At 53.7% G+C, this 27,734-nt stretch overlaps 1 protein-coding gene across 1 annotated transcript in view; it reads left to right on the top strand.

The window, feature by feature from the left end:
* The first annotated feature begins 5,231 nt into the window (after positions 1-5,231).
* Positions 5,232-27,734, top strand: part of fam210aa (family with sequence similarity 210 member Aa) — a 30,505-nt gene continuing 8,002 nt past the window's right edge. The window contains exons 1-3 of the mRNA XM_060824510.1: positions 5,232-5,325; positions 19,567-20,098; positions 25,469-25,580. Of these exons, the coding sequence (XP_060680493.1) occupies positions 19,611-20,098; positions 25,469-25,580 (600 nt within the window). The 5' untranslated portion in view covers positions 5,232-5,325; positions 19,567-19,610. The remainder of the gene's footprint in view (positions 5,326-19,566; positions 20,099-25,468; positions 25,581-27,734) is intronic.

The following is a 27,734-nucleotide window of genomic DNA, read 5'->3' as shown; positions in this document are numbered from 1 at the left end:
TCAACCTGCCCAGAGTCATAGAGTGTTACAGCATGAAAATAGACCTTCATCCAACTAGTCCACTTCGACCATGTTCCCAAACTAAACCAGTCCCATCTGCCTGCACTTGGCCCATATCCCTCTCAACCGTTCCTATTCATGTACTTATCCAAATATCTTTTAAATGTTGCAACTATACATGCATCCACCACTTCTTCTGGCAGTTCATTTCACACACTAACCACTCTCTGTGTAAAAATGTTGCTCTCATTTCCTTTTTAAATCTTTCTCCTCTCACTTTAAAAATACACTGTCTAGTTTTAAACTCCCTGACTTTAGGGAAAGATCTTTGCTTTCACATAATCAATGCCTTTCATGATTTTATAAACATCTATATGGTCACCCCTTGATCTCTTACACTCCAATGAAAAAAGGTCCCAGCCTATTTTTATGACTGAAACCCTCCATTCCCAGCAGCATCCTGGTAAATCTTTTCTGAACCTTCTGCAGTTTAATAATATCTTTCTGATAATAGGGCAACCAGAACTGCACACAGTTCTCCAGAAGCGGCCTCTCCAATGTCCTGGACAACCTCAAAATGATGTCCCAACTCCAATACTCAAAAATCTGAGCAATGGAGGCAGCAGACTTCTTGATGTGCCGGTATTGGACCGGGGTGCACAAAGCCAAAAATCGCACGACACCGGATTATAGTCCAACAGGGTTACTTGAGTTAAAAATCACACAACATCAGGTTATAGTCCAACAGGTTTAATTGGAAGCTAGTGCTTCCAATTAAACCTGTTGGACTATAACCTGGTGTTGTGTGATTTTTTTAACTTTGTACACCCCATCCCCATCCCCATCTCCAAATCAGGTTTACTTGAAACTGCAAGCTCTTTCTTAACCACTCTGTCTATCTGTGATGCAAGCTTCAAGGTATTATGTATCTGAAACCCTAAATCTCTCTGTTCTTCAACACTATCCAGGGACCTATCATTAATTGTGTAAGTCCTACATCTCAGGGACACCCACACCAATCAACCCCACCGCCCCATTGCCAAACATTTCAACTCTGTCTCCCACTCTGCTGAGGACAAGCAGGTCCTGGGACTCCTCCATTGCCACTCACTCACCACCCGATGCCTGGAGGAAGAATGCCTCATCTTCCACCTTGGAATCCTTCAACCCCATGACATCAATGTGGACTTCATCAGTTTCCTCATTTCCCCTCCCCAATCTTACTCCAGTTTCAACCTTCCAGCTCAGCACTGTCCTCATGACCTGTCCCACCTATCAATCCTCCTTCCCACCTATCTACTCCACCCTCCTCTCCAACCTATCACCTTTACCCCAACCTCCATCCATCTATTGCACTCTTAGTTATCTTCTCCCCAGCCCCACCCCTCTCCCATTTATCTCTCCGCCCCCGAGGCTCTCAGCCTCATTCCTGATGAAGGGCTTAGGCCCAAAATGTCGATTTTCCCTCTCCTCAGATGCTGCCTGACCTGCTGTGCTTTTCCAACAGCACTCTAATCTTGACTCTAATCTCCAGCATTTGCAGTACCGACTTCCACCTAAGTCCAACCCATGTTTGTCTTTCCATAATACCTCACATTTATCCAATCCAAACTCGAATTTCCCATTCCTCAGCCCACTGATCTCTTTGTAATTTCAGATAGCCTAAACTGTCCACAATACCACCAATTTTGCTAAAAGTCACACGACACAAAGTTATAGTCCAACAGGTTTATTTGGTTAAAAATCACACAACACCAGGTTATAGTCCAACAGGTTTAATTGGAAGCAGTTCAGGCAGCATCCGAGGGGCAGTAAAATCGAAGTTTCGGGCAAAAGGCCTTCATCAGGAATAAAGGCAGAGAGCCTGAAGCGTGGAGAGATAAGCTACAGGAGGGTGGGGGTGGGGAGAAAGTAGCATAGAGTACAATAGGTGAGTCGGGGAGGGGATGAAGGTGATAGGTCGGGGGCGGGGGGGAGGGTGGAGTGGGTAGGTGGAAAAGTAGATAGGCAGGTAGGACAAGTCATGGAGACAGTGCTGAGCTGGAAGTTTGGAACTAGGGTGAGGTGGGGGAAGGGGAAATGAGGAAACTGTTGAATTCCACATTGATGCCCTGGGGTTGAAGTGTTCCAAGGCGGAAGATGAGGCGTTCTTCCTCCAGGCGTCTGGTGGTGAGGGAGCGGTGGTGAAGGAGGCCTAGGACCTCCATGTCCTCGGCAGAGTGGGAGGGGGAGTTGAAATGTTGGGCCACAGGACGGTGTAGTTGATTGGTGCGGGTATCCCGGAGATGTTCCCTAAAGTGCTCTGCTAGGAGGCATCCAGTCTCCCCAATGTAGAGGAGACCGCATCGGGAGCAACGGATACAATAAATGATATGGTGGATGTGCAGGTAAAACTTTGATGGATGTAGAATGCTCCTTTAGGGCCTTGGATGGAGGTGAGGGAGGAGGTGTGGGTGCAGGTTTTGCAATTCCTGCGGTGGCAGGGGAAAGTGCCAGGATGGGAGGTGTCCTGGTCAGCCAAACGAATGAGAGTGTCAGTGGAAGGGTACTGTTGGGGACGTCAGGAGAGGAAAAAGCGGAGGCTTCCTGATCGAGACCTAGCCTGAGGATGGTGTGAGGCCGATGGCGGTGCACGGTTCGTCGAGATTGTGTCTTCTTGGAGTCGGGTTGCTTGTGAATGCAGCCCAAAGCAGGTGGTAAACTCCATCTAAGGCTAAATACTGGCACGAGACCGATAGTCAACAAGTACCATAAGGGAAAGTTGAAAAGAACTTTGAACTACCTCCATCCGCCATGACCAGGGCCTCCAAGCCCTCCGTTTTTTCCTCTCCCGACACCCCCAACAGTACCCTTCCACCGACACTGTCATTCGTTTGGCCGGACTGGTCCTCACCCTTAACAATTTCTCCTTCGAATCCTCCCACTTCCTCCAGACCAAAGGGATAACCATGGGCACACGTATGGGCCCCAGCTATGCCTGTCTCTTTGTTGTCTACGTAGAACAGTCGATCTTCCATAATTACACCGGCACCAGTCCCCACCTCTTCCTCCGCTACATTGATGACTGCATTGGCACCACCTCGTGCTCCCGCGAGGAGGTTGAGCAGTTCATCAACTTCACCAACACATACCACCCTGACCTGGACCATCTCGGACACCTCCCTCCCTTTCCTGGACTTCTCCATCTCTATTAATGAGGACCAACTTGACTCTGACATTTTTTACAAACCCACTGACTCCCACAGCTACCTGGATTACACCTCTTCCCACCCTATCTCTTGCAAAAATGCCATCCTGTATTCCCAATTCCTCCACCTCCGCCGTATCTGCTCCCAGGAGGACCAGTTCCACCACAGAACACACCAGATGGCCTCCTTCTTTAGAGACCGCAATTTCCCTTCCCATGTAGTTAAAGATGCCCTCCAACGCATCTCGTCCACATCCCGTACCTCCGCCCTCAGACCCCATCCCTCCAAACGTAACAAGGACAGAACGTCCCTGGTGCTCACCTTCCACACTACCAACCTTCGCATAAACCAAATCATCCACCGACATATCCGCCATCTCTAAACAGACCCCACCATCAGGGATATATTTCCCTCCTCACCCCTTTCTGCCTTCCGCAAAGACCGTTCTCTCCGTGACTACTTGGTCAGGCCCACGCCCCCCTGCAACCCACCCTCCTATCCTGGCACCTTCCCCTGCCACCACAGGAACTGCAAAACCTGCGCCCACACCACCTCCCTCACCTCCATCCAAGCCCTAAAGGAGCCTTCCACATCCATCAAAGTTTTACCTGCACATTCACCAATATCATTTATTGTATCCGTTGCTCCTGATGTGGTCTCCTCTACATTGGGGAGACTGGGCGCCTCCTAGCAGAGCGCTTTAGGGAACATCTCCGGGACACCCACACCAATCAACCACACCATCCTGTGGCCCAACATTTCAACTCCCCCTCCCAATCTGCTGAGGACATGGAAGTCCTGGGCCTCCTTCACCACCGCTCCCTCACCACCAGATGCCTGGAGGAAGAACATCTCATATTCCACCTTGGAACACTTCAACCCCAGCGCATCAATGTGGACTTCAACAGTTTCCTCATTTCCCCTTCCCCCACCTCACCCTAGTTCCAAACTTCCAGCGCAGCACTGTCCCCATGACTTGTCCTACCTGACTATCTACTTTTCCACCTATCCACTCCACCCTCCCCTCGCCCCCGACCTATCACCTTCATCCCCTCCCCACTCACCTATTGTACTCTATGCTACTTTCTCCCCACCCCCACCCTCCTGTAGCTTATCTCTCCACGATTCAGGGTCTCTGCCTTTATTCCTGATGAAAGGCTTTTGCCTGAAACTTTGATTTTGCTACTCCTCGGATGCTGCCTGAACTGCTGTGCTCTACCAGCACCACTGATCCAGAATCTGGTTTCCAGCATCTGCAGTCATTGTTTTTACTTAATTGGAAGCACACTAGCTTTCAGAGCGATACTCCTATCACCTGATGAAGGACCATTGCTCCGAAAGCTAGTGTGCTTCCAATTAAACCTGTTGGACTATAACCTGGTGTTGTGTGATTTGTAGACCCCAGTCCAACACCAGCATCTCCAAATCAGGTTTATTTTTTTTATTTCAAAAATATACTTTATTCATAAAATATGCATAGAATAATTTGATACACTTTACATTAGGTAATGCCATACATATGTCCACATTTATATACACAGCTCAGAATTATTATTATTACATACAGGTCTGTGCATTTCTCACTCATATATTGAGCTGAGGCATCAGCAGAGCCCCAAATGAATGCGGGGGCCCCCAGGTTTATTGGAAGTACAAGCTTTCAGAGCACTGCTCCTTCACCGGGCAGCTGTGGCTTTTAATTTTGTCCACCCCAGTCCAACACAGGCACCTCTACATCATGGCTACTAATTTTGTTGTCACACATCTCTGCAGCAGATGGGGACTTGAACCTGGTCCTGGATAGGAACAGTACCACTGTACCACAAGAGGGCCCTATTCAAGCAATGTTAACAGCAAAAGTGAAAGGATGCCAGCCAGGAACACGTGGAGCCAGTCAATGAAGGAAGAGGCTCGGGTTCTGCCGCGGGGCATTCTGGGAAGTGTAGTCCTCTAATCCCGATGATACCACTGCTCAGCCTGGTGAGGAACTACAGTTCCCAGAGGGCGCCGCGCTTGATCTGGTGTATGCGCAGTGGATGGGCGCACGTTCTCGGTGCAAACGGCGGCGGCTCTGGGGAGGGAAGAAACAGATTACTTCCGTCCGGTCCCGCCTTTGCCCACTTCACCTTCCAGAAAGGTAATGTCTGATTAATAGCTGACTGAGAGGGGCGGGAAGGGGAAGGAGAGGAGAGTTCATGGCTGGACCAGGAGCTGGGCTGGAGAGGAATAGCTGAGGCTGAGTGGGGCCTGGGAGTAGGAGCAGGCCGTCTCTGGGAGGATGGGGGTCACCCCCAAACTGTCCTCTACCTCAATACACCCCAAATCCACACCCCTCCCCCAACCCACCACAATCCCACCCCCTAACCCATCCCAAATCCACACCCCTCCCCCAACCCACCCCAAATCCACACCCCTCCCCCAACCCACCACAATCCACACCCCCCTAACCCTCCCCGATCCGCACCCCCAACACCTCCCCGATCCACACCCCCTAACCCTCCCCCATCCGCACCCCCTAACCCTCCCCAAATCCGCACCCCCTAACCCTCCCCAAATCCGCACCCCCTAACCCTCCCCAAATCCGCACCCCCTAACCCTCCCCAAATCCGCACCCCCAACCCTCCCCAAATCCGCACCCCCTAACTCTCCCAAAATCCGCACCCCCTAACCCTCGCCAAATCCGCACCCCCTAACCCTCCCCAAATCCGCACCCCCTAACCCTCCCCAAATCCGCACCCCCAACCCTCCCCAAATCCGCACCCCCTAACCCTCCCCAAATCCACACTCCCAACCCTCCCCAAATCCTCACCCCCTAACCCTCCCCAAATCCGCACCCCCTAACCCTCCCCAAATCCGCACCCCCTAACCCTCCCCAAATCCGCACCCCCAACCCTCCCCAAATCCGCACCCCCTAACCCTCCCCAAATCCACACTCCCAACCCTCCCCAAATCCTCACCCCCTAACCCTCCCCAAATCCGCACCCCCTAACCCTCCCCAAATCCGCACCCCCTAACCCTCCCCAAATCCGCACCCCCAACCCTCCCCAATCCACACCCCCCTAACCTTCCCCAATCCATGCCCCCCAAATCGACACTCCCCAAACCATCCCCAAATCCAAACCTCCCTGATCCACACCCCAACCCTCCCCGATCCGCACCCCCTAACCCTCCCCGATCCGCACCCCCTAACCCTCCCCAAATCCGCACCCCCTAACCCTCCCCAAATCCGCACCCCCTAACCCTCCCCAAATCCGCACCCCCTAACCCTCCCCAAATCCGCACCCCCTAACCCTCCCCCAATCCGCACCCCCTAACCCTCCCCCAATCCGCACCCCCTAACCCTCCCCCAATCCGCACCCCCTAACCCTCCCCCAATCCGCACCCCCTAACCCTCCCCCAATCCGCACCCCCTAACCCTCCCCAATCCGCACCCCCTAACCCTCCCCAAATCCGCACCCCCTAACCCTCCCCAAATCCGCACCCCCTAACCCTCCCCAAATCCGCACCCCCTAACCCTCCCCAAATCCACACCCCACTAACCCCCCCAAATCTACACCCCTTAACCCTCCCCAAATCCTCACCCCATATCCACACCCCTCTGACCCTCCCCGATCCACACCCCTCTGACCCTCCCCGATCCACACCCCTCTGACCCTCCCCGATCCACACCCCTCTGACCCTCCCCGATCCACGCCCCACTAACCCTCCCCTATCCACGCCCCCCACAAATCATCCCCAAATCCACACACCCCCAAAACATCCCCAAATCCACACACCCCCAAAACATCCCCAAATCCACACCCCCAACCCTCCCCAAATCCACATCTCCTAACCCTCCCCAAATCCACTCCCCCAACCCTCCCCAAATCCACTCCCCCAACCCTCCCCAAATCCACTCCCCCAACCCTCCCCAAATCCACTGTCACTAACCCGCCCCAAATCCACACAACGTCCAAACCTCCCAAATCCACACCCCAACCCTCCTCACCCACCCAACCCTCCACACCCCCCCAATCCACACCCCCACCCTCCACACCCCCCCAATCCGCACCCCCTAACCCTCCCCAAATCCGCACCCCCTAACCCTCCCCCAATCCGCACCCCCTAACCCTCCCCCAATCCGCACCCCCTAACCCTCCCCCAATCCGCACCCCCTAACCCTCCCCCAATCCGCACCCCCTAACCCTCCCCCAATCCGCACCCCCTAACCCTCCCCCAATCCGCACCCCCTAACCCTCCCCCAATCCGCACCCCCTAACCCTCCCCCAACCCGCACCCCCTAACCCTCCCCCAATCCGCACCCCCTAACCCTCCCCCAATCCGCATCCCCAACCCTCCCCCAATCCGCACCCCCCAACCCTCCCCAATCCGCACCCACCAACCCTCCCCAATCCACACCCTCTAACCCTCCCCAAATCCACACCCCCAACCCTCCCCAAATCCACACCCCCAACCCTCCCCAAATCCACACCCTTAACCCTCCCCAAATCCTCACCCCAAATCCACACCCCTTAAACCCACCCCAAATCCACACCCCCAACCCTCCCCAAATCTACACCCCTTAACCCTCCCCAAATCCTCACCCCAAATCCACACCCCTTAAACCCTTCCCAAATCCTCACGGCAAATCCACACCCCTCTGACCCTCCCCGATCCACACCCCTCTGACCCTCCCCGATCCACACCCCTCTGACCCTCCCCGATCCACACCCCTCTGACCCTCCCCGATCCACACCCCTCTGACCCTGCCCGATCCACACCCCTCTGACCCTGCCCGATCCACACCCCTCTGACCCTGCCCGATCCACACCCCTCTGACCCTGCCCGATCCACACCCCTCTGACCCTGCCCGATCCACACCCCTCTGACCCTGCCCGATCCACACCCCTCTGACCCTCCCCGATCCACACCCCTCTGACCCACCCCGATCCACACCCCTCTAACCCTCCCCGATCCACACCCCTCTAACCCTCCCCGAACCACACCCCTCTAACCCTCCCCGATCCACACCCCTCTAACCCTCCCCGATCCACACCCCTATAACCCTCCCCGATCCACACCCCCTAATCCTCCCCAATCCACGCCCCCCACAAATCATCCCCAAATCCACACACCCCCAAAACATCCCCAAATCCACACCCCCAACCCTCCCCAAATCCACACTCCCAGCCCTCCCCAAATCCACATCTCCTAACCCTCCCCAAATCCACACCCCCTCACTCTCCCCAAATCCACACCCCCAACCCTCCCCAAATCCACACCCCCTCACTCTCCCCAAATCGACACCCCCTAACCTTTCCCAAATCCACACCCCTAACCCCCCCAAATCCACACCCCTCAAACCCTCCCCAAATCCACACCCCTCTAACCCTCCCCGATCCACACCCCTCTAACCCTCCCCGATCCACACCCCTCTAACCCTCCCCGATCCACACCCCTCTAACCCTCCCCGATCCACACCCCTCTAACCCTCCCCGATCCACACCCCCCTAATCCTCCCCGATTCACACCCCACTAACCCTCCCCGATTCACACCCCACTAACCCTCCCCAATCCACGCCCCCCACAAACCATCCCCAAATCCACACACCCCCAAAACATCCCCAAATCTACACTCCCAACCCTCCCCAAATCTACACTCCCAACCCTACCCAAATCCACACCCCCTCACTCTCCCCAAATGTACACCGCCTAACCCTCCCCGATCCACACCCCCAACCCTCTCCGATCCACACCCCCCAAACCTCTCCGATCCACGCCCCCCAAACCCTCCCCGATCCACGCCCCCCAAACCCTCCCCGATCCACGCCCCCCAAACCCTCCCCGATCCACGCCCCCCAAACCATCCCCAAATCCACACCCCCAAACCATCCCCAAATCCACACCCCCAACCCTCCCCAAATCCACACCCCCAACCCTACCCAAATCCACACCCCCTCACTCTCCCCAAATCCACACCCCACTAAACCTCCCCGATCCACACCCCACTAACCCTCCCCGATCCACACACCCACCAACCCTCCCCGATCCACACCCCCTAACCCTCCCCAAATCCTCACCCCACTAACCCTCCTCAAGTCCACAGCCCTCTAACCTTCCCCAATCCACACATGCTTTATCCTCCTCAAATCCACACCCACCCCCCCCCAAACCTCCCAAATCCACTCCCGCAGCCCTCCCAAAATCCACTCCACCAATCCTCTCTAAATCCATACCCGCTAACCCTCCCCCAATTCCTCACCCTAAATTCACACGCCCCTAACCCTCCCCAATCCACAACCCCCCAATCCTCCCCAAATTCACACCCAGCCCCCCAACCCTCCCCAAATCCACTCCCCCAACCCTCCCCAAATCCACTCCCCTAACCCTCCCCAAATCCACTCCCCTAACCCTCCCCAAATCCACTGTCACTAACCCGCCCCAAATCCACACAACCTCCAAACCTCCCAAATCCACACCCCAACCCTCCTCACCCACCCAACCCTCCTCACCCCCCCAACCCTCCTCACCCCCCCAATCCACACCCCCACCCTCCACACCCCCCCAATCCACACCCCCTAACCCTCCCCAAATCCATACCCCCTAACACTCCCAAATCCACACCCCCCCAACCCTCCCCAAATCCACACCCCCTAACCCTCCCCAAATCCACACCCCCTAACCCTCCCCAAATCCACACCCCCTAACCCTCCCCGATCCACGCCCCCTAGCCCTCCCCGGTCCACGCCCCCTAGCCCTCCCCGGTCCACGCCCCCTAACCCTCCCCAATCCACACCCCCCCCTAAACCTACACAATCCACACACCCTAACCCTCCCAAAATCCACACCTCACCCCAACCCTCCCCAATCCACACCACTCCCAACCCTCCCCAATTCACACCCCTAACCCTCCCCAAATTCACAGCCCTTAAACCCTCCCCAAATCCTCACCCCTTAAACCCTCTCCAAATCCTCACCCCAAATCCACACCCCACTAACCCGCCTCAAATCCACACCTCTCTAAACCTCACCAATCCACATACCCTTAATCCTCCCCAAATCCACACCCCCTAACCCTCCCCAAATCCACACCCCCTAACCCTCCCCAAATCCACACCCCCTAACCCTCCCCAAATCCACACCCACCCCCAAACCTCGCGAATCCACTCCCCCCAGCCCTCCCCAAATCCACACCCCCTAACCCTCCCCAAATCCACTCTCCCCAGCCCTCCCCAAATCCACTCTCCCCAGCCCTCCCCAAATCCACTCTCCCCAGCCCTCCCCAAATCCACTCTCCCCAGCCCTCCCCAAATCCACTCTCCCCAGCCCTCCCCAAATCCACTCTCCCCAGCCCTCCCCAAATCCACTCTCCCCAGCCCTCCCCAAATCCACTCTCCCCAGCCCTCCCCAAATCCACTCTCCCCAGCCCTCCCCAAATCCACTCTCCCCAGCCCTCCCCAAATCCACTCTCCCCAGCCCTCCCCAAATCCACTCTCCCCAGCCCTCCCCAAATCCACTCTCCCCAGCCCTCCCCAAATCCACTCTCCCCAGCCCTCCCCAAATCCACTCTCCCCAGCCCTCCCCAAATCCACTCTCCCCAGCCCTCCCCAAATCCCGCCCCCCTAACCCTCCCCAATCCACACCCCCCCCAATCCTCCCCAATCCACACCCCCCTAATCCTCCCCAATGCACACCCCCCTAATCCTCCCCAAATCCACACCACCCTAACCCTCCCCAAATTCACACCCACCCTCCCAAAACCTCCCGAATCCACTCCCCCAACCCTCCCCGAATCCACTCCCCCAACCCTCCCCGAATCCACTCTCCCCAGCCCTCCCCAAATCCACTCTCCCCAGCCCTCCCCAAATCCACTCTCCCCAGCCCTCCCCAAATCCACTCCCCCTAGCCCTCCCCAAATCCCGCCCCACTAACCCTCCCCAATCCACACCCCCTAACCCTCCCCAAATCCTCACCACAGATCCACACCCCTCTAACCCTCCCCAATCCACACCCCCTAATCCTCCCCAATGCACACCCCCCTAATCCTCCCCAAATCCACACCACCCTAACCCTCCCCAAATTCACACCCACCCTCCCAAAACCTCCCGAATCCACTCCCCCAACCCTCCCCGAATCCACTCCCCCAACCCTCCCCGAATCCACTCCCCCAACCCTCCCCGAATCCACTCCCCCAACCCTCCCCGAATCCACTCCCCCAACCCTCCCCGAATCCACTCCCCCAACCCTCCCCCAATCCACTCCCCCAACCCTCCCCCAATCCACTCCCCCAACCCTCCCCGAATCCACTCCCCCAACCCTCCCCCAATCCACTCCCCAACCCTCCCCCAATCCACTCCCCCAACCCTCCCCCAATCCACTCCCCCAACCCTCCCCCAATCCACTCCCCCAACCCTCCCCCAATCCACTCCCCCAACCCTCCCCCAATCCACTCCCCCAACCCTCCCCCAATCCACTCCCCCAACCCTCCCCCAATCCACTCCCCCAACCCTCCCCCAATCCACTCCCCCAACCCTCCCCCAATCCACTCCCCCAACCCTCCCCAATCCACTCCCCCAACCCTCCCCAATCCACTCCCCCAACCCTCCCCCAATCCACTCCCCCAACCCTCCCCCAATCCACTCCCCCAACCCTCCCCCAATCCACTCCCCCAACCCTCCCCCAATCCACTCCCCCAACCCTCCCCCAATCCACTCCCCCAACCCTCCCCCAATCCACTCCCCCAACCCTCCCCCAATCCACTCCCCCAACCCTCCCCCAATCCACTCCCCCAACCCTCCCCCAATCCACTCCCCCAACCCTCCCCCAATCCACTCCCCCAACCCTCCCCCAATCCACTCCCCCAACCCTCCCCCAATCCACTCCCCCAACCCTCCCCCAATCCACTCCCCCAACCCTCCCCCAATCCACTCCCCCACCCCTCCCCCAATCCACTCCCCCAACCCTCCCCCAATCCACTCCCCCAACCCTCCCCCAATCCACTCCCCCAACCCTCCCCCAATCCACTCCCCCAACCCTCCCCCAATCCACTCCCCCAACCCTCCCCAATCCACTCCCCCAACCCTCCCCCAATCCACTCTGACTAACCCGCCCCAAATCCACATACTCCCCCAAACCTCCCAAATCCACACCCCCCAAACCCTCCTCAACCCCCCCAAATCCACACCCCCTAACCGTCTACAAATCCACACGCCACCCCAAACATCCCCAATCCACATCCCCCTAACCCTCCCCAAATCCACACCCCCCTAACCCTCCCAAATCCACACCCCCCTAACCCTCCCAAATCCACACCCCCCAAACCCTCTCCAAATCCACAACCCCAACCCACCCCAATCCACACATCCCTAATCCTCCCCAAATCCACACCACCCCTAAACATACCCAATCCACACACCCCTAAACCTCCCCAATCCACACCAGTCTAACCCTCCCCAATCCACAACCCCCCTTATCCTCCCCAAATCCACAGCCCCCTAATCCTCCCCAAATCCACACCCCTCTAACCCTCCCCAATCCACATACCTCTAATCCTCCCCAAATCCACACCACCCTAACCCTCCCCAAATCCACACCCACCCCCCAAAACCTCCCGAATCCACTCCCCAAACCCACTAACCCGCCCCCAAATCCACACAACCCCCAAACCTCCCAAATCCACACCCTCTAACCGTCTACAAATCCACACCCCACCTCAAATCTCCCCAATCCACATCCCCCTAACCCTCCCCAAATCCACCTCCCAACCCTCCCCAATCCGCACCCCCCTAGCCCTCCCCAATCCGCACCCCCCTAGCCCTCCCCGGTCCGCACCCCCCTAGCCCTCCCCGGTCCGCACCCCCCTAGCCCTCCCCAAATCCACACCCCCTCACTCTCCCCAAATCCACACCCCCAACCCTCCCCAAATCCACACCCCTCACTCTCCCCAAATCAACACCCCCTAACCTTTCCCAAATCCACACCCCTAACCCCCCCAAATCCACATCTCCTAACCCTCCCCAAATCCACATCTCCTAACCCTCCCCAAATCCACACCCCCAACCCTCCCCAAATCCACACCCCCTCACTCTCCCCAAATCGACACCCCCTCACTCTCCCCAAATCGACACCCCCTAACCTTTCCCAAATCCACACCCCTAACCCCCCCAAATCCACACCCCTCAAACCCTCCCCAAATCCACACCCCTTTAACCCTCCCCGATCCACACCCCTCTAACCCTCCCCGATCCACACCCCTCTAACCCTCCCCGATCCACACCCCTCTAACCCTCCCCGATCCACACCCCTCTAACCCTCCCCGATCCACACCCCTCTAACCCTCCCCGATCCACACCCCCCTAATCCTCCCCGATCCACACCCCCCTAATCCTCCCCGATTCACACCCCACTAACCCTCCCCAATCCACGCCCCCCACAAACCATCCCCAAATCCACACACCCCCAAAACATCCCCAAATCTACACTCCCAACCCTCCCCAAATCTACACTCCCAACCCTACCCAAATCCACACCCCCTCACTCTCCCCAAATGTACACCGCCTAACCCTCCCCGATCCACACCCCCAACCCTCTCCGATCCACACCCCCCAAACCTCTCCGATCCACGCCCCCCAAACCCTCCCCGATCCACGCCCCCCAAACCCTCCCCGATCCACGCCCCCCAAACCCTCCCCGATCCACGCCCCCCAAACCCTCCCCAAATCCACACCCCCCAAACCCTCCCCAAATCCACACCCCCAACCCTCCCCAAATCCACACCCCCAACCCTACCCAAATCCACACCCCACTAAACCTCCCCGATCCACACCCCACTAACCCTCCCCGATCCACACACCCACCAACCCTCCCCGATCCACACCCCCTAACCCTCCCCAAATCCTCACCCCACTAACCCTCCTCAAGTCCACAGCCCTCTAACCTTCCCCAATCCACACATGCTTTATCCTCCTCAAATCCACACCCACCCGCCCCCCAAACCTCCCAAATCCACTCCCGCAGCCCTCCCAAAATCCACTCCACCAATCCTCTCTAAATCCATACCCGCTAACCCTCCCCCAATTCCTCACCCTAAATTCACACGCCCCTAACCCTCCCCAATCCACAACCCCCCAATCCTCCCCAAATTCACACCCAGCCCCCCAACCCTCCCCAAATCCACTCCCCCAACCCTCCCCAAATCCACTCCCCTAACCCTCCCCAAATCCACTGTCACTAACCCGCCCCAAATCCACACAACCTCCAAACCTCCCAAATCCACACCCCAACCCTCCTCACCCACCCAACCCTCCTCACCCCCCCAATCCACACCCCCACCCTCCACACCCCCCCAATCCACACCCCCTAACCCTCCCCAAATCCATACCCCCTAACACTCCCAAATCCACACCCCCCCAACCCTCCCCAAATCCACACCCCCCAACCCTCCCCAAATCCACACCCCCTAACCCTCCCCAAATCCACACCCCCTAACCCTCCCCAAATCCACGCCCCCTAGCCCTCCCCGATCCACGCCCCCTAGCCCTCCCCGGTCCACGCCCCCTAGCCCTCCCCGGTCCACGCCCCCTAGCCCTCCCCGGTCCACGCCCCCTAACCCTCCCCAATCCACACCCCCCCCTAAACCTACACAATCCACACACCCTAACCCTCCCAAAATCCACACCTCACCCCAACCCTCCCCAATCCACACCACTCCCAACCCTCCCCAATTCACACCCCTAACCCTCCCCAAATTCACAGCCCTTAAACCCTCCCCAAATCCTCACCCCTTAAACCCTCTCCAAATCCTCACCCCAAATCCACACCCCACTAACCCGCCTCAAATCCACACCTCTCTAAACCTCACCAATCCACATACCCTTAATCCTCCCCAAATCCACACCCCCTAACCCTCCCCAAATCCACACCCCCTAACCCTCCCCAAATCCACACCCCCTAACCCTCCCCAAATCCACACCCACCCCCAAACCTCGCGAATCCACTCCCCCTAGCCCTCCCCAAATCCACTCCCCCTAGCCCTCCCCAAATCCACTCTCCCCAGCCCTCCCCAAATCCACTCTCCCCAGCCCTCCCCAAATCCACTCTCCCCAGCCCTCCCCAAATCCACTCTCCCCAGCCCTCCCCAAATCCACTCTCCCCAGCCCTCCCCAAATCCACTCTCCCCAGCCCTCCCCAAATCCACTCTCCCCAGCCCTCCCCAAATCCACTCTCCCCAGCCCTCCCCAAATCCACTCTCCCCAGCCCTCCCCAAATCCACTCTCCCCAGCCCTCCCCAAATCCACTCTCCCCAGCCCTCCCCAAATCCACTCTCCCCAGCCCTCCCCAAATCCACTCTCCCCAGCCCTCCCCAAATCCACTCCCCCTAGCCCTCCCCAAATCCCGCCCCCCTAACCCTCCCCAATCCACACCCCCCCAATCCTCCCCAATCCACACCCCCCTAATCCTCCCCAATGCACACCCCCCTAATCCTCCCCAAATCCACACCACCCTAACCCTCCCCAAATTCACACCCACCCTCCCAAAACCTCCCGAATCCACTCCCCCAACCCTCCCCGAATCCACTCCCCCAACCCTCCCCGAATCCACTCCCCCAACCCTCCCCGAATCCACTCCCCCAACCCTCCCCGAATCCACTCCCCCAACCCTCCCCGAATCCACTCCCCCAACCCTCCCCGAATCCACTCCCCCAACCCTCCCCGAATCCACTCCCCCAACCCTCCCCGAATCCACTCCCCCAACCCTCCCCGAATCCACTCCCCCAACCCTCCCCGAATCCACTCCCCCAACCCTCCCCGAATCCACTCCCCCAACCCTCCCCCAATCCACTCCCCCAACCCTCCCCCAATCCACTCCCCCAACCCTCCCCCAATCCACTCCCCCAACCCTCCCCCAATCCACTCCCCCAACCCTCCCCCAATCCACTCCCCCAACCCTCCCCCAATCCACTCCCCCAACCCTCCCCCACTCCACTCCCCCAACCCTCCCCAATCCACTCCCCCAACCCTCCCCCAATCCACTCCCCCAACCCTCCCCCAATCCACTCCCCCAACCCTCCCCCAATCCACTCCCCCAACCCTCCCCCAATCCACTCCCCCAACCCTCCCCAATCCACTCCCCAACCCTCCCCCAATCCACTCCCCCAACCCTCCCCCAATCCACTCCCCCAACCCTCCCCCAATCCACTCCCCCAACCCTCCCCCAATCCACTCCCCCAACCCTCCCCAATCCACTCCCCCAACCCTCCCCCAATCCACTCCCCCAACCCTCCCCCAATCCACTCCCCCAACCCTCCCCCAATCCACTCCCCCAACCCTCCCCCAATCCACTCCCCCAACCCTCCCCCAATCCACTCCCCCAACCCTCCCCCAATCCACTCCCCCAACCCTCCCCCAATCCACTCCCCCAACCCTCCCCCAATCCACTCCCCCAACCCTCCCCCAATCCACTCCCCCAACCCTCCCCCAATCCACTCCCCCAACCCTCCCCAATCCACTCCCCCAACCCTCCCCCAATCCACTCCCCCAACCCTCCCCCAATCCACTCCCCCAATCCACTCCCCCAACCCTCCCCCAATCCACTCCCCCAACCCTCCCCAATCCACTCCCCCAACCCTCCCCCAATCCACTCCCCCAACCCTCCCCCAATCCACTCCCCAACCCTCCCCCAATCCACTCCCCCAACCCTCCCCCAATCCACTCCCCCAACCCTCCCCCAATCCACTCCCCCAACCCTCCCCCAATCCACTCCCCCAACCCTCCCCCAATCCACTCCCCCAACCCTCCCCCAATCCACTCCCCCAACCCTCCCCCAATCCACTCTGACTAACCCGCCCCAAATCCACATACTCCCCCAAACCTCCCAAATCCACACCCCCCAAACCCTCCTCAACCCCCCCAAATCCACACCCCCTAACCGTCTACAAATCCACACGCCACCCCAAACATCCCCAATCCACATCCCCCTAACCCTCCCCAAATCCACACACCCCAAACCCTCTCCAAATCCACAACCCCAACCCACCCCAATCCACACATCCCTAATCCTCCCCAAATCCACACCACCCCTAAACATACCCAATCCACACACCCCTAAACCTCCCCAATCCACACCAGTCTAACCCTCCCCAATCCACAACCCCCCTTATCCTCCCCAAATCCACAGCCCCCTAATCCTCCCCAAATCCACACCCGTCTAACCCTCCCCAATCCACACACCCCCTTATCCTCCCCAAATCCACAGCCCCCTAATCCTCCCCAAATCCACACCCCTCTAACCCTCCCCAATCCACATACCTCTAATCCTCCCCAAATCCACACCACCCTAACCCTCCCCAAATCCACACCCACCCCCCAAAACCTCCCGAATCCACTCCCCAAACCCTCCCCAAACCCACTCTCACTAACCCGCCCCCAAATCCACACAACCCCCAAACCTCCCAAATCCACACCCCCCAAACCCTCCTCAACCCCCCCCAAATCCACACCCCCTAACCGTCTACAAATCCACACGCCACCCCAAACCTCCCCAATCCACATCCCCCTAACCCTCCCCAAATCCACACCCCCCTAACCCTCTCAAATCCACACACCCCAAACCCTCTCCAAATCCACAACCCCAACCCACCCCAATCCACACATCCCTAATCCTCCCCAAATCCACACCACCCCTAAACATACCCAATCCACACACCCCTAAACCTACCCAATCCTCACCCCCTAACGCTCCCCAATGCACCCCCCCAAAACCTCCCCAATCCACACCCGTCTAACCCTCCCCAATCCACAACCCCCTAATCCTCCCCAAATCCACACCCCTCTAACCCTCCCCAATCCACATACCTCTAATCCTCCCCAAATCCGCACCACCCTAACCCTCCCCAAATCCACACCCACCCCCCCCAAAACCTCCCGAATCCACTCCCCAAACCCACTAACCCGCCCCCAAATCCACACAACCCCCAAATCCACGCCCTCTAACCGTCTACAAATCCACACCCCACCTCAAATCTCCCCAATCCACATCCCCCTAACCCTCCCCAAATCCACCTCCCAACCCTCCCCAATCCGCACCCCCCCAGCCCTCCCCGGTCCGCACCCCCCCAGCCCTCCCCGGTCCGCACCCCCCCAGCCCTCCCGGGTCCGCACCCCCCCAGCCCTCCCCGGTCCGCACCCCCCCAGCCCTCCCCGGTCCGCACCCCCCCAGCCCTCCCCGGTCCGCACCCCTCAACCCTCCCTAATTTACACCCCAAAGCCCCCCCCCACCACCAAACTGGCCTCTAGCTCAATACGCCCCTAACCTGCCCCCTCATTCTGTAATCCACACCCCAACCCTCCTCTCTGATTGTCCTCTAGCTCCATATACGCCTAACTGCACCGCCTCACTCCCTCATCCACATTCCCTAACCCCTCCCCCCAACTGACCTCTAGCTCAATACACCCCTAACCCCACCCCCCACTCCCTAATCCATACCCCTAACCCTCCCCCCATCTGACATCTCGCTCAATACACCCCAATCCACTCTCTGACTGGCCTCTAGCTCAATGCACCCCTTACCCACCCCCTCATTCTGTAATCCACACCCTCAACTCTCCCCAACTGACCTTTAGCTCAATACACCCCTAATCTCCCCTCACTCCATAATCCAAACCCCCTAACCCCACCCCCCAACCCTCCCCCTAACTGACCTCTCACTGAATACACCCCTAACCCCACCCCATTACTCCCTAACCCACACCTGCAAACCCTACCCCCCCAACTAACCTCTAGCTCAATACACCCCTAACCCTCCACTCCCTAATCCACACTTCCTAAACCTAACACCCACTCCAACTGACCTCAAGATCAATACACCTCTAACCCTAGCCCCATCACTTCCTCATCCACAAACCCCTAACACTTCCCCCAACTGACCTCTAGTTCAATAGACCCCTAACCCATCACTCTCCACCCATCTGACTACCCACCCCCCCCTCACTCAATACCCCCAATCCATCACCCACTCCCTTCACCCACACCCCTGTCACTCTCCACTACCTCAGCCCATTACCCCCTCTGTCCCCACACCCCACCACTCCCTACTCCCACCCAGACCCCCACCCACTCCCTACCCTCAGCCATTACTCCTTACTCCCAACGTGTGGGTATGTCCTGTGAACAGTTGGTTAACGTGTTTGCCTAAGGATCAGCAACTGGGCTTATTAGATTATTTGACAGTGAAGCACTTTGAGTTGTCCTGAGGATATGCAATGTGATGAAGTGAGAACCATCAGTTCAGAACTAGATTTCTTTTTAAACCAGCATTTATCAACTTCTGAACATTTGGTAGCATCAAAGTGGTACAGCTAAGATTCCTATGCAGAGTAACATTTTCCTGTTTTCTTTTCAGATATTCTTCACTGGGCTAGAAATTACTAGACTGACACCTTAACAATGCACAGATACTTTCTTCAGGCCATCATCTGGCACTCAAAGCAAGCTTGCAATGTCCGACCGTGTGCCACACTTGTACTTTCAATGACAGGTGGGAAAATGCCTTTCTTTATCCAACATCGGGGACAGCGCCTCCACACATCACGTCCAGTCATTGTCTCTGAACAGAGGCAGCCAAATTTGCAGGAAAATCCACTATCCACACACCACAAGGGCCTTGATCATAGCAAAACACAAGAGTCCAAAACTTTTCCAGAAAATGACCCGCAACAAGATGCCTTGACGGACTCAGTTCAGAAAACATACTTTTCCTCCACAAAACTGAATCAAGAGGTAGCAAGTGTGGAAACTGATCCTCTCCAGGACCCTTCAATAGGCCTTTTTCAACGATTCAAGAAGACATTCAAACAGTATGGGAAAGTCATGATTCCAGTACATCTGGTGACGTCAACTGTATGGTTTGGTACATTTTATTATGCCGCAATGAAGTAAGTGAGTTGCAAGCTACATTGCTCGATGTGTTGTAAGCTTTCAAATCCTTACATTAGTTCTGATTCTTCTGTGAATTGCCTTTAAATCGGTATCTTCTGGCTCCTGACCTTGCTGCCACCGGAACGTTTTACCTGATCTACACTGATCGAAACCATTCATGATTTTGAAACTATATTTTTAAGGTGAGAGGAGAAAGATTTGAGGACGACACAGGGGCAACCTTTTTACACAGTAGTTTGTGTGTGCAGTGGCCTACCAGAGAAGGTGTTAGATTTGAGTACAGTTATAACATTTAAAAGATATTCAGTAATAGGAAAGGTTTGGAGGGATATGGGCCAAGCACAGGGAGGTGGAAATAGTTTACTTTGGGAACATGTTCGGCATGAGCTGGCTGGACTGAAAGGTCTGTTTCTGTGCTTTATTACTCTGATTTTACAGCTTTCTAATGCATTCCAGTAGCCTCCTCTGCACTCTAGAAAACCCTTGAGAAGCTTCCAAAAATATGTTTCTCGAAATTGGCTGCATTACTGCTGCTGAGTGTCTGCTGTGACTCAATTAATAAATCTCTTGGTCCTAGTTTGAGGATATGAACATAAAAAATCAAGGTTGACATTCAGTGCAACACTGAGAGAACACTGCACTGTAAGCAGTGCCATATTTCTAAAACTGTCCCTATCTGCCTGTTCATTTACAGATGTGAAAGATCCTCCCCATTGTACTATTTCACAGTGGAGCAGGGGAATTATCCCTGGTCTCTTGGCCGATACTTGTCACTCAATAAGCATCACAAAAAACCAGAATATTAGGCCATGGTCATATTTCCTGTCTGTGGGAAATTAGCTACCACACTTCCTTCATTACAAGTGATTATATTTTAGAAAAAAAATCATGGGCTAGAAAGTACTTTAAGGGGCATCAGTTGTTATGAAAAGCACTGTATAAATGCACGTTGGTTTTTCTTTAAAACTGAGGTCTGACCAACATTAGTAAAGTTCCAGAGCAAGTTTTGTACTTCCATTTCTTTGTTCATAAAACCAAAGAACCTTTTTGTTTGATAGCCATCTTAACTTGTCCTGTCTGTCTGAAATATTTATGTACATGCACATGGATGCCGTTATATTCCTGCACCTTCTTCAAAATTGTACCACTGAATTCACATTACATGTTACACTACCCTCATTCTGAGGCAAAGCCATTTAATATTGAAATGAGGAATTCCTTCACTGAGTAAATCTTGGCGATAGTGCAGGAAAATAGGATGAGATTAGATTCCCTACAGTGTTGAAACAGGCCCTTCGGCCCAACACGTCCATACTGACCCTCTGAATGTAACCCACTCATACCCATTTCCCAACTTTTACCCCTGACTAATGCACCTGGCATTATGGGGCAATTTAGCATGGCCAATCCACCTAATCTGCACATCTTTTGACTGCGGGATGAAACTAGAGCACCCGGAGGAAACCCACACAGACATGGGGAGAATGTGCAAACTCCATACAGACATGATCTGGAGACTGGTGTTGGACTGGATTGTACAAAGTTGAAAATCACACAACACCAGGTTGTAGTCCGACTGGTTTAATTGGAAGCACTAGCTTTCTGAGCTCTGCTCCTTCATCAGCAGTCCAAAAGCTAGTGCTTCCAGTTAAACCTGTTAGACTATAACCTGGTGTTGTGTGATTTTTAACTCCATACAGATAGCCACCAGAGGCTGGAATCGAACCCAGGTCCCTGGCACTGTGTAGCAGCAGTGCTAACTGCTGAGCTACTGTGCCGCCCAAGGTTGAGGTAGATCAGCAATGAGTCGAGAGTGTGGTGCTGGAAAAGCACAGCAGGTCAGGCAGCATCTGAGGAGCAGGAGAGTCATTGTTTCAGGCATGAGCCCTACTTTCTCCTAGTAGATCAGCCACGATCTAGTTAAATGTCTGGGTAGCTTTGAGGGACCAAAATGACACACTCATATTTCATTTTCGTACGTTCTGTTGGTAAATCCTGATCTTCATTGCTCAAAGTGAGGTTTGTGTTCATGCAGAGTTATTTCATTCTTGTATTTGTGTGTGTAGGGGAAACTGATATCAGTTGCTGTGCACCTCACTACTCCTGTCACTGTCTGTCTCCCAAGAGCCTTTTATGCTTTTGCCTAGATCCTCTTTTTACATTGAAGAAGAGTACTTACGTGCCAGAGTAACAGATGGCAGTGGCAAGCTGGGAATGTACAGCTCCTCTGAGCTTCTGGCATGTGCACAAGCAGGAAATTTATCATGTGGAGAAACCTGTAACTTAACTGGTGGAATATAGTTTGAACTTACTGCCCAGGGATCAAATTAGTATTGGGAATCCAGCCCACTTGTATACACTGGCAGTTTGTATAGTAGGGAGAAGAGCCAATTTCTGCTTTACATAAAGGGAAGCAAGTTGTAAACTTTTTCCCAGAAATTTTTGTCTGCCTGGACAAACCAACTACCTCCAGTTAGTTCAGTTTTATATTGGGCTTTAAAAAAGCAGTCTTATTTTAAAACTGAATATTTGAAGTATTTAGAACTGCTTGGTATAAGACTAAATAATGAAATAGCATCTCTAATGACAAATGTCTATGCATTAGTAGCGTGTGATAGGAAGTTTAGTTTGTGAATACAATTAAAGAGCAGCTAGTCAAAACAGAAGCTGCAAATTTCCTAGAAACTGCTGGCGTGTCCACTACGACTTTGTGATGAAGCTTGAAGTAAATTTCGGAGTAATTGTCAGAGCATTGTCTCCAATTAGTTTGAAATGTTTTAGATATAAAAATATTAAACTCAAATCTTCCACCAATGAAACACACCCCCAGGTACCAAACCCTGCCTTGGTATGTGTTGTCTGTCAAGAAATTTTGCAAATTATAATTGCTTAGTCAAAGACTATGTTTCGAAATATGTCTTTTCATCTTCCAGAAGAAATAAAGGGTGTTTCAGATTTTAGTTGTCTGTCTTAATCTCTGTTTAGCTTAAATCCTTACTTTTGACTATGAAGTGAGTTTTTAGATAAAACAGGATAAAAATGCTTACAAATGCATTCAGAATGGTTTAATGAGTTATTTAATTGTAGACATACTAGGAGAGAAACTGTTTCTGACTCCACTGAAGTCTCCTTCAAATGGCCCCATTAGTTTTTCCTGAAAATCATGTTCGTGATTTTATTCCATCTTTTGTAAACCATCACAGTAAAAGCAATTTTCCTTCAAAGCTCACATATACTTGTGCATATACTGGATAAGATTGCCGCTAAGGGGACTGTCTGAATTAGATTTTAAAAGTATCTCCCTCGAATACCATTAATATTGGTGTGGCACAGGGATATGAACTGTTCACCATTTATATCATTTATTTAAAGGAAGGGACAGAAGAGTTACCAAATTTGCTGATGATGCAAAGATAGGTAGAAAAGTGACGTTGTACAATATGGAAACAGACCCTTCAGCCCAACTCATCCATGCTGACCAGGTATCCTAAACTGAACTAATTCCATTTGACTATATTTGCCTGTATCCCTCTAAACTTTTCCCATTCATGTATCCATCCAAATGTTTTTAAATGTTGTAATTATATCTGCCTCTATGGCTTCCTCTGGCAGCTTGTTCCATACATGCCCCATTCTCTGTGTGAATAAATGTCCCCATTAGTCCCTTTTTTTTAATCTTTGGGAAAAGGACCTTAGCTATTCACCTTATCTATGTCAATCACCTTACCCTTCATGATTTTACATATCTGTAAGGTTACTCCTCAGCCTCTGACACTCCAGAGGGAGAAAGTCCCAACCTATCCAGCTTCTTATATCTTGAACCCTCCAGTCCCAGAAACTTCCTTGTAAATGTTTTCTGCACCCTTTCCTGTTTAACAACATACTTCCCATAACAGCCTGACGAAAATTGCACAGAATATTCTAAAAGTGGCCTTACCAATGTCTTGTATGGCTGTAATATGATGTCCCAACTCCAGTACTCAACACTCTGAAGGCAAGGGTGCCTTCTTCACTACCCTGTCTACCTGCAACAATACTTTCAAGGAACTTTGTACCTGCACCCAAGGGTCTCCACTCGACAACACTCCCCCGGGTCCTACCGTTAACAGTAAGTCCTGCCCTAGTTTGTCTTAGCAAAATGCAATATTTTGCATTTATCTAAATTCAGCTTTGTAAAGGACACAGGTTAAGTAAGTGGGTGAGAAGTGGTAAATGTAGAAAAATGTGAAATTGTCTATTTTGACAGAATAAAAAAGAAACATTAGTTGTGAGAAATTACAAAGCTCTGATATGCAGAGGGATCTGGATGACTTCCTGCATGGACCTCAGAAGATTAGTATGCAGGGATTTTAGGAACATGAGGGGAATTGACCACAAAAGTAGGAAGACTATGCTTTATGTGATGTAGAACACTAGTGGGAGTGCATGTGGGTACTGTACACAATGTTATTGGTCTTATTTAAGAAAGGATGTAATTGGATTGTAGGCAGTTCAAAGAAGGTTTATCAGACTAATATTGAGATTGGGCGGTTGCTTTTAATTTCATGGGGAAAGATTGGACAAATTAGATTTATATCTCTTTGAGTTTAGATAGTAAGATGTAATTTGATTGATACATACAAGATGCTGAGGAACCTTGACTGTGGATGTGGAGATGATGTTGCCTTTTGGGAGAATCTAGAACTCTGAGTCCCTTAAAAGTCAGAGGTTGCCCATTCAAAATACAGAGAAGGCAAAACATTTTCTGACTGTTGAGACTCTTTGGAACTTTATTGCTGAAAAATGGATAGAAGCAATTTTGAACATTTTTAAGGCAGCAATGGACTAGGGGGTGCATTTTTAAGGTGAGAAGAGGGAGGCAAATCTTTTCGCGAGTGGTTTGCATAGCGTGAACTTCCTGAGGAAGTGGTGGATATGGGTACAATTATGAAGTTTAAAAGACATTTTCTTAGATACATGAACAGGAAAGGTTTGGAGGGTTATGGGCCAGGTACAGGCAGGTGGAACTAGTTTAGTTTGGGATTATGTCTGGCATGAACTGCTTGAACTGAAGAGTCTGTAACTGTACTGTATGACTTTATGATAGATCTCTTGTTAAGCGGGTGGGTAAAAGATTATCAGGTGTGGGCATAAAAGTGAATTTGAGACTAAAGTCAGATCAGGCATGATCTGATTGAATGATGACATAAGCTTGAAAAGCTAAATGGCTTACTCCTGCTCCAAATTTATGTTTGTAAATTGTTTTAAAGAAGGTTAGAGCAAGTGTGTTCAGTATTATGTATTATGTGCTGCCACGATTTTCTTGCTGTTATCTTTTTTCAAATAAACACTGAAATGATGTTAAAACCTTCTGTTTTTATTTCCAGGGGTATTAATGTAATCCCATTTTTTGAGTACGTAGGAGCACCCAAGAGTATAATAAATATTTTGAGTAATTCTCAGGGTGGAAATGCACTGACTGCTTATGCATTGTACAAGGTGAGTATAGTGTTAAATTGTACCCGTCTTTGTATTGCATAACTTAATCTGTGTTTAAGGATTTATTTTCAATCAGTAATGTTTAGTTGTTATCCTGTATGAACGGGAAGAATCTTTAATATTTCAAGTGACTAGGCCAATGAATGTCAATTTAACTTTAATACTGAACAATCCAGTTAGGCATTGTGAGAGAATAAATAAGAAACAGACATATAAAGATGGTAATCAACAGATTGGGTTTGAGGGACTGAATGGCCTGCTCCTGTCTTATATGGCACAATTCACAGGTGTGGAAAAACCATTGTTGAAAATGTGTTGCTGGTTAAAGCACAGCAGGTTAGGCAGCATCCAAGGAATAGGAAATTCGACGTTTCGGGCATAAGCCCTTCATCAGGAATGAGGAGAGGGTGGCAGGCAGGTTAAGATAAAAGGTAGGGAGGAGGGACTTGGGGGAGGGGCGATGGAGATGTGATAGGTGGAAGGAGGTCAAGGTGAGGGTGATAGGCCGGAGTGGGGTGGGGGCGGAGAGATTAGGAAGAAGATTGCAGGTTAGGAGGGCGGTGCTGAGTTGAGGGAACCGACTGAGACAAGGTGGGGGGAGGGGAAATGAGGAAACTGGAGAAATCCGAGTTCATCCCTTGTGGTTGGAGGGTTCCCAGGCGGAAGATGAGGTGTTCTTCCTCCAACCGTCGTGTTGTTATGTTTTGCCGGTGGAGGAGTCCAAGGACCTGCATGTCCTCGGTGGAGTGGGAGGGAGTGTTAAAGTGTTGAGCCACGGGGTGGTTGGGTTGGTTGGTCCGGGCGTCCCTGAGGTGTTCTCTGAAGCGTTCCGCAAGTAAGCGGCCCGTCTCTCCAATGTAGAGGAGGCCACGTCAGGTGCAGCGGATGCAATAGATGATGTGTGTGGAGGTACAGGTGAACTTGTGGCGGATATGGAAGGATCCCTTGGGGCCAAAGAGGGATGTGAGGGAGGAGGTGTGGGCGCAAGTTTTACATTTCCTGCGGTTGCAGGGGAAGGTGCTGGGAGTGGAGGTTGGGTTGGTGGGGGGTGTGGACCTGACAAGGGAGTCACGAAGGGAGTGGTCTTTGCGGAACGCTGATAGGGGAGGGGAGGGAAATATATCCCTGGTGGTGGGGTCCATTTGGAGGTGGCGGAAATGACGGCGGATGATACGCTGTATACGGAGGTTGGTGGGGTGGTAGGTGAGAACCAGTGGGGTTCTGTCTTGGTGGCAGTTGGAGGGGCGGGGCTCAAGGGCGGAGGAGTGGGAAGTGGAGGGCATCGTCGACCACATTTGGGGGGAATCTGCGGTCCTTGAAGAAGGAGGCCATCTGGGCTGTGCGGTGTTGGAACTGGTCCTCCTGGAAGCAGATGCGGCAGAGATGAAGGAATTGGGAATATGGGATGTAGTTTTTACAGGGGGCAGGGTGGGAGGAGGTGTAGTCCAGATAGCTGTGGGAGTCAGTCGGTTTATAGTAGATGTCTGTGTTGAGTCGGTCGCCTGACATAGAAATGGAAAGGTCTAGGATGGGGAGGGAGGAGTCTGAGACAGTCCAGGTGAATTTGAGGTCAGGATGGAAGGTGTTAGTAAAGTTGATGAACTGTTCAACCTCCTCGTGGGAGCACGGGGCAGCGCCGATACAGTCATCGAAGTAGCGGAGGAAAAGGTGGGGGGTGGTGTCAGTGTAGTTGCGGAAGATGGACTGTTCCACATATCCTACGAAGAGACAGGCATAGCTGGGGCCCATGCGGGTGCCCATGGCAACTCCTTTAGTTTGGAGGAAGTGGGAGGATTGAAAAGAGAAGTTATTCAGGGTGAGGACCAGTTCAGTCAGTCGAAGGAGGGTGTCAGTGGAAGGGTACTGGTTGGTGCGGCAGGAAATGAAGAAGCGGAGGGCTTTGAGTCCTTCGTGATGGGGGATGGAGGTGTACAGGGACTGGATGTCCATAGTGAAAATAAGGCGTTGGGGACCGGGGAAGCGCAAATCCTGGAGGAGGTGGAGGGCGTGGTGGTGTCCCGAACGTAGGTGGGGAGTTCTTGGACTAAAGGGGACAGAACTGTGTCAAGGTATGCGGAGATGAGTTCGGTGGGGCAGGAGCAGGCTGAGACAATGGGTCGGCCGGGGCATTCAGGGGCTGAGACAATGGGCATA

The sequence above is a fragment of the Hemiscyllium ocellatum genome, chromosome 4, assembly GCF_020745735.1.
Source record: "Hemiscyllium ocellatum isolate sHemOce1 chromosome 4, sHemOce1.pat.X.cur, whole genome shotgun sequence".
NCBI lineage: Eukaryota > Metazoa > Chordata > Chondrichthyes > Orectolobiformes > Hemiscylliidae > Hemiscyllium > Hemiscyllium ocellatum.
Note: the sequence above shows the minus strand (reverse complement) of the source record. Positions and strands in the feature narration are given on the sequence as shown.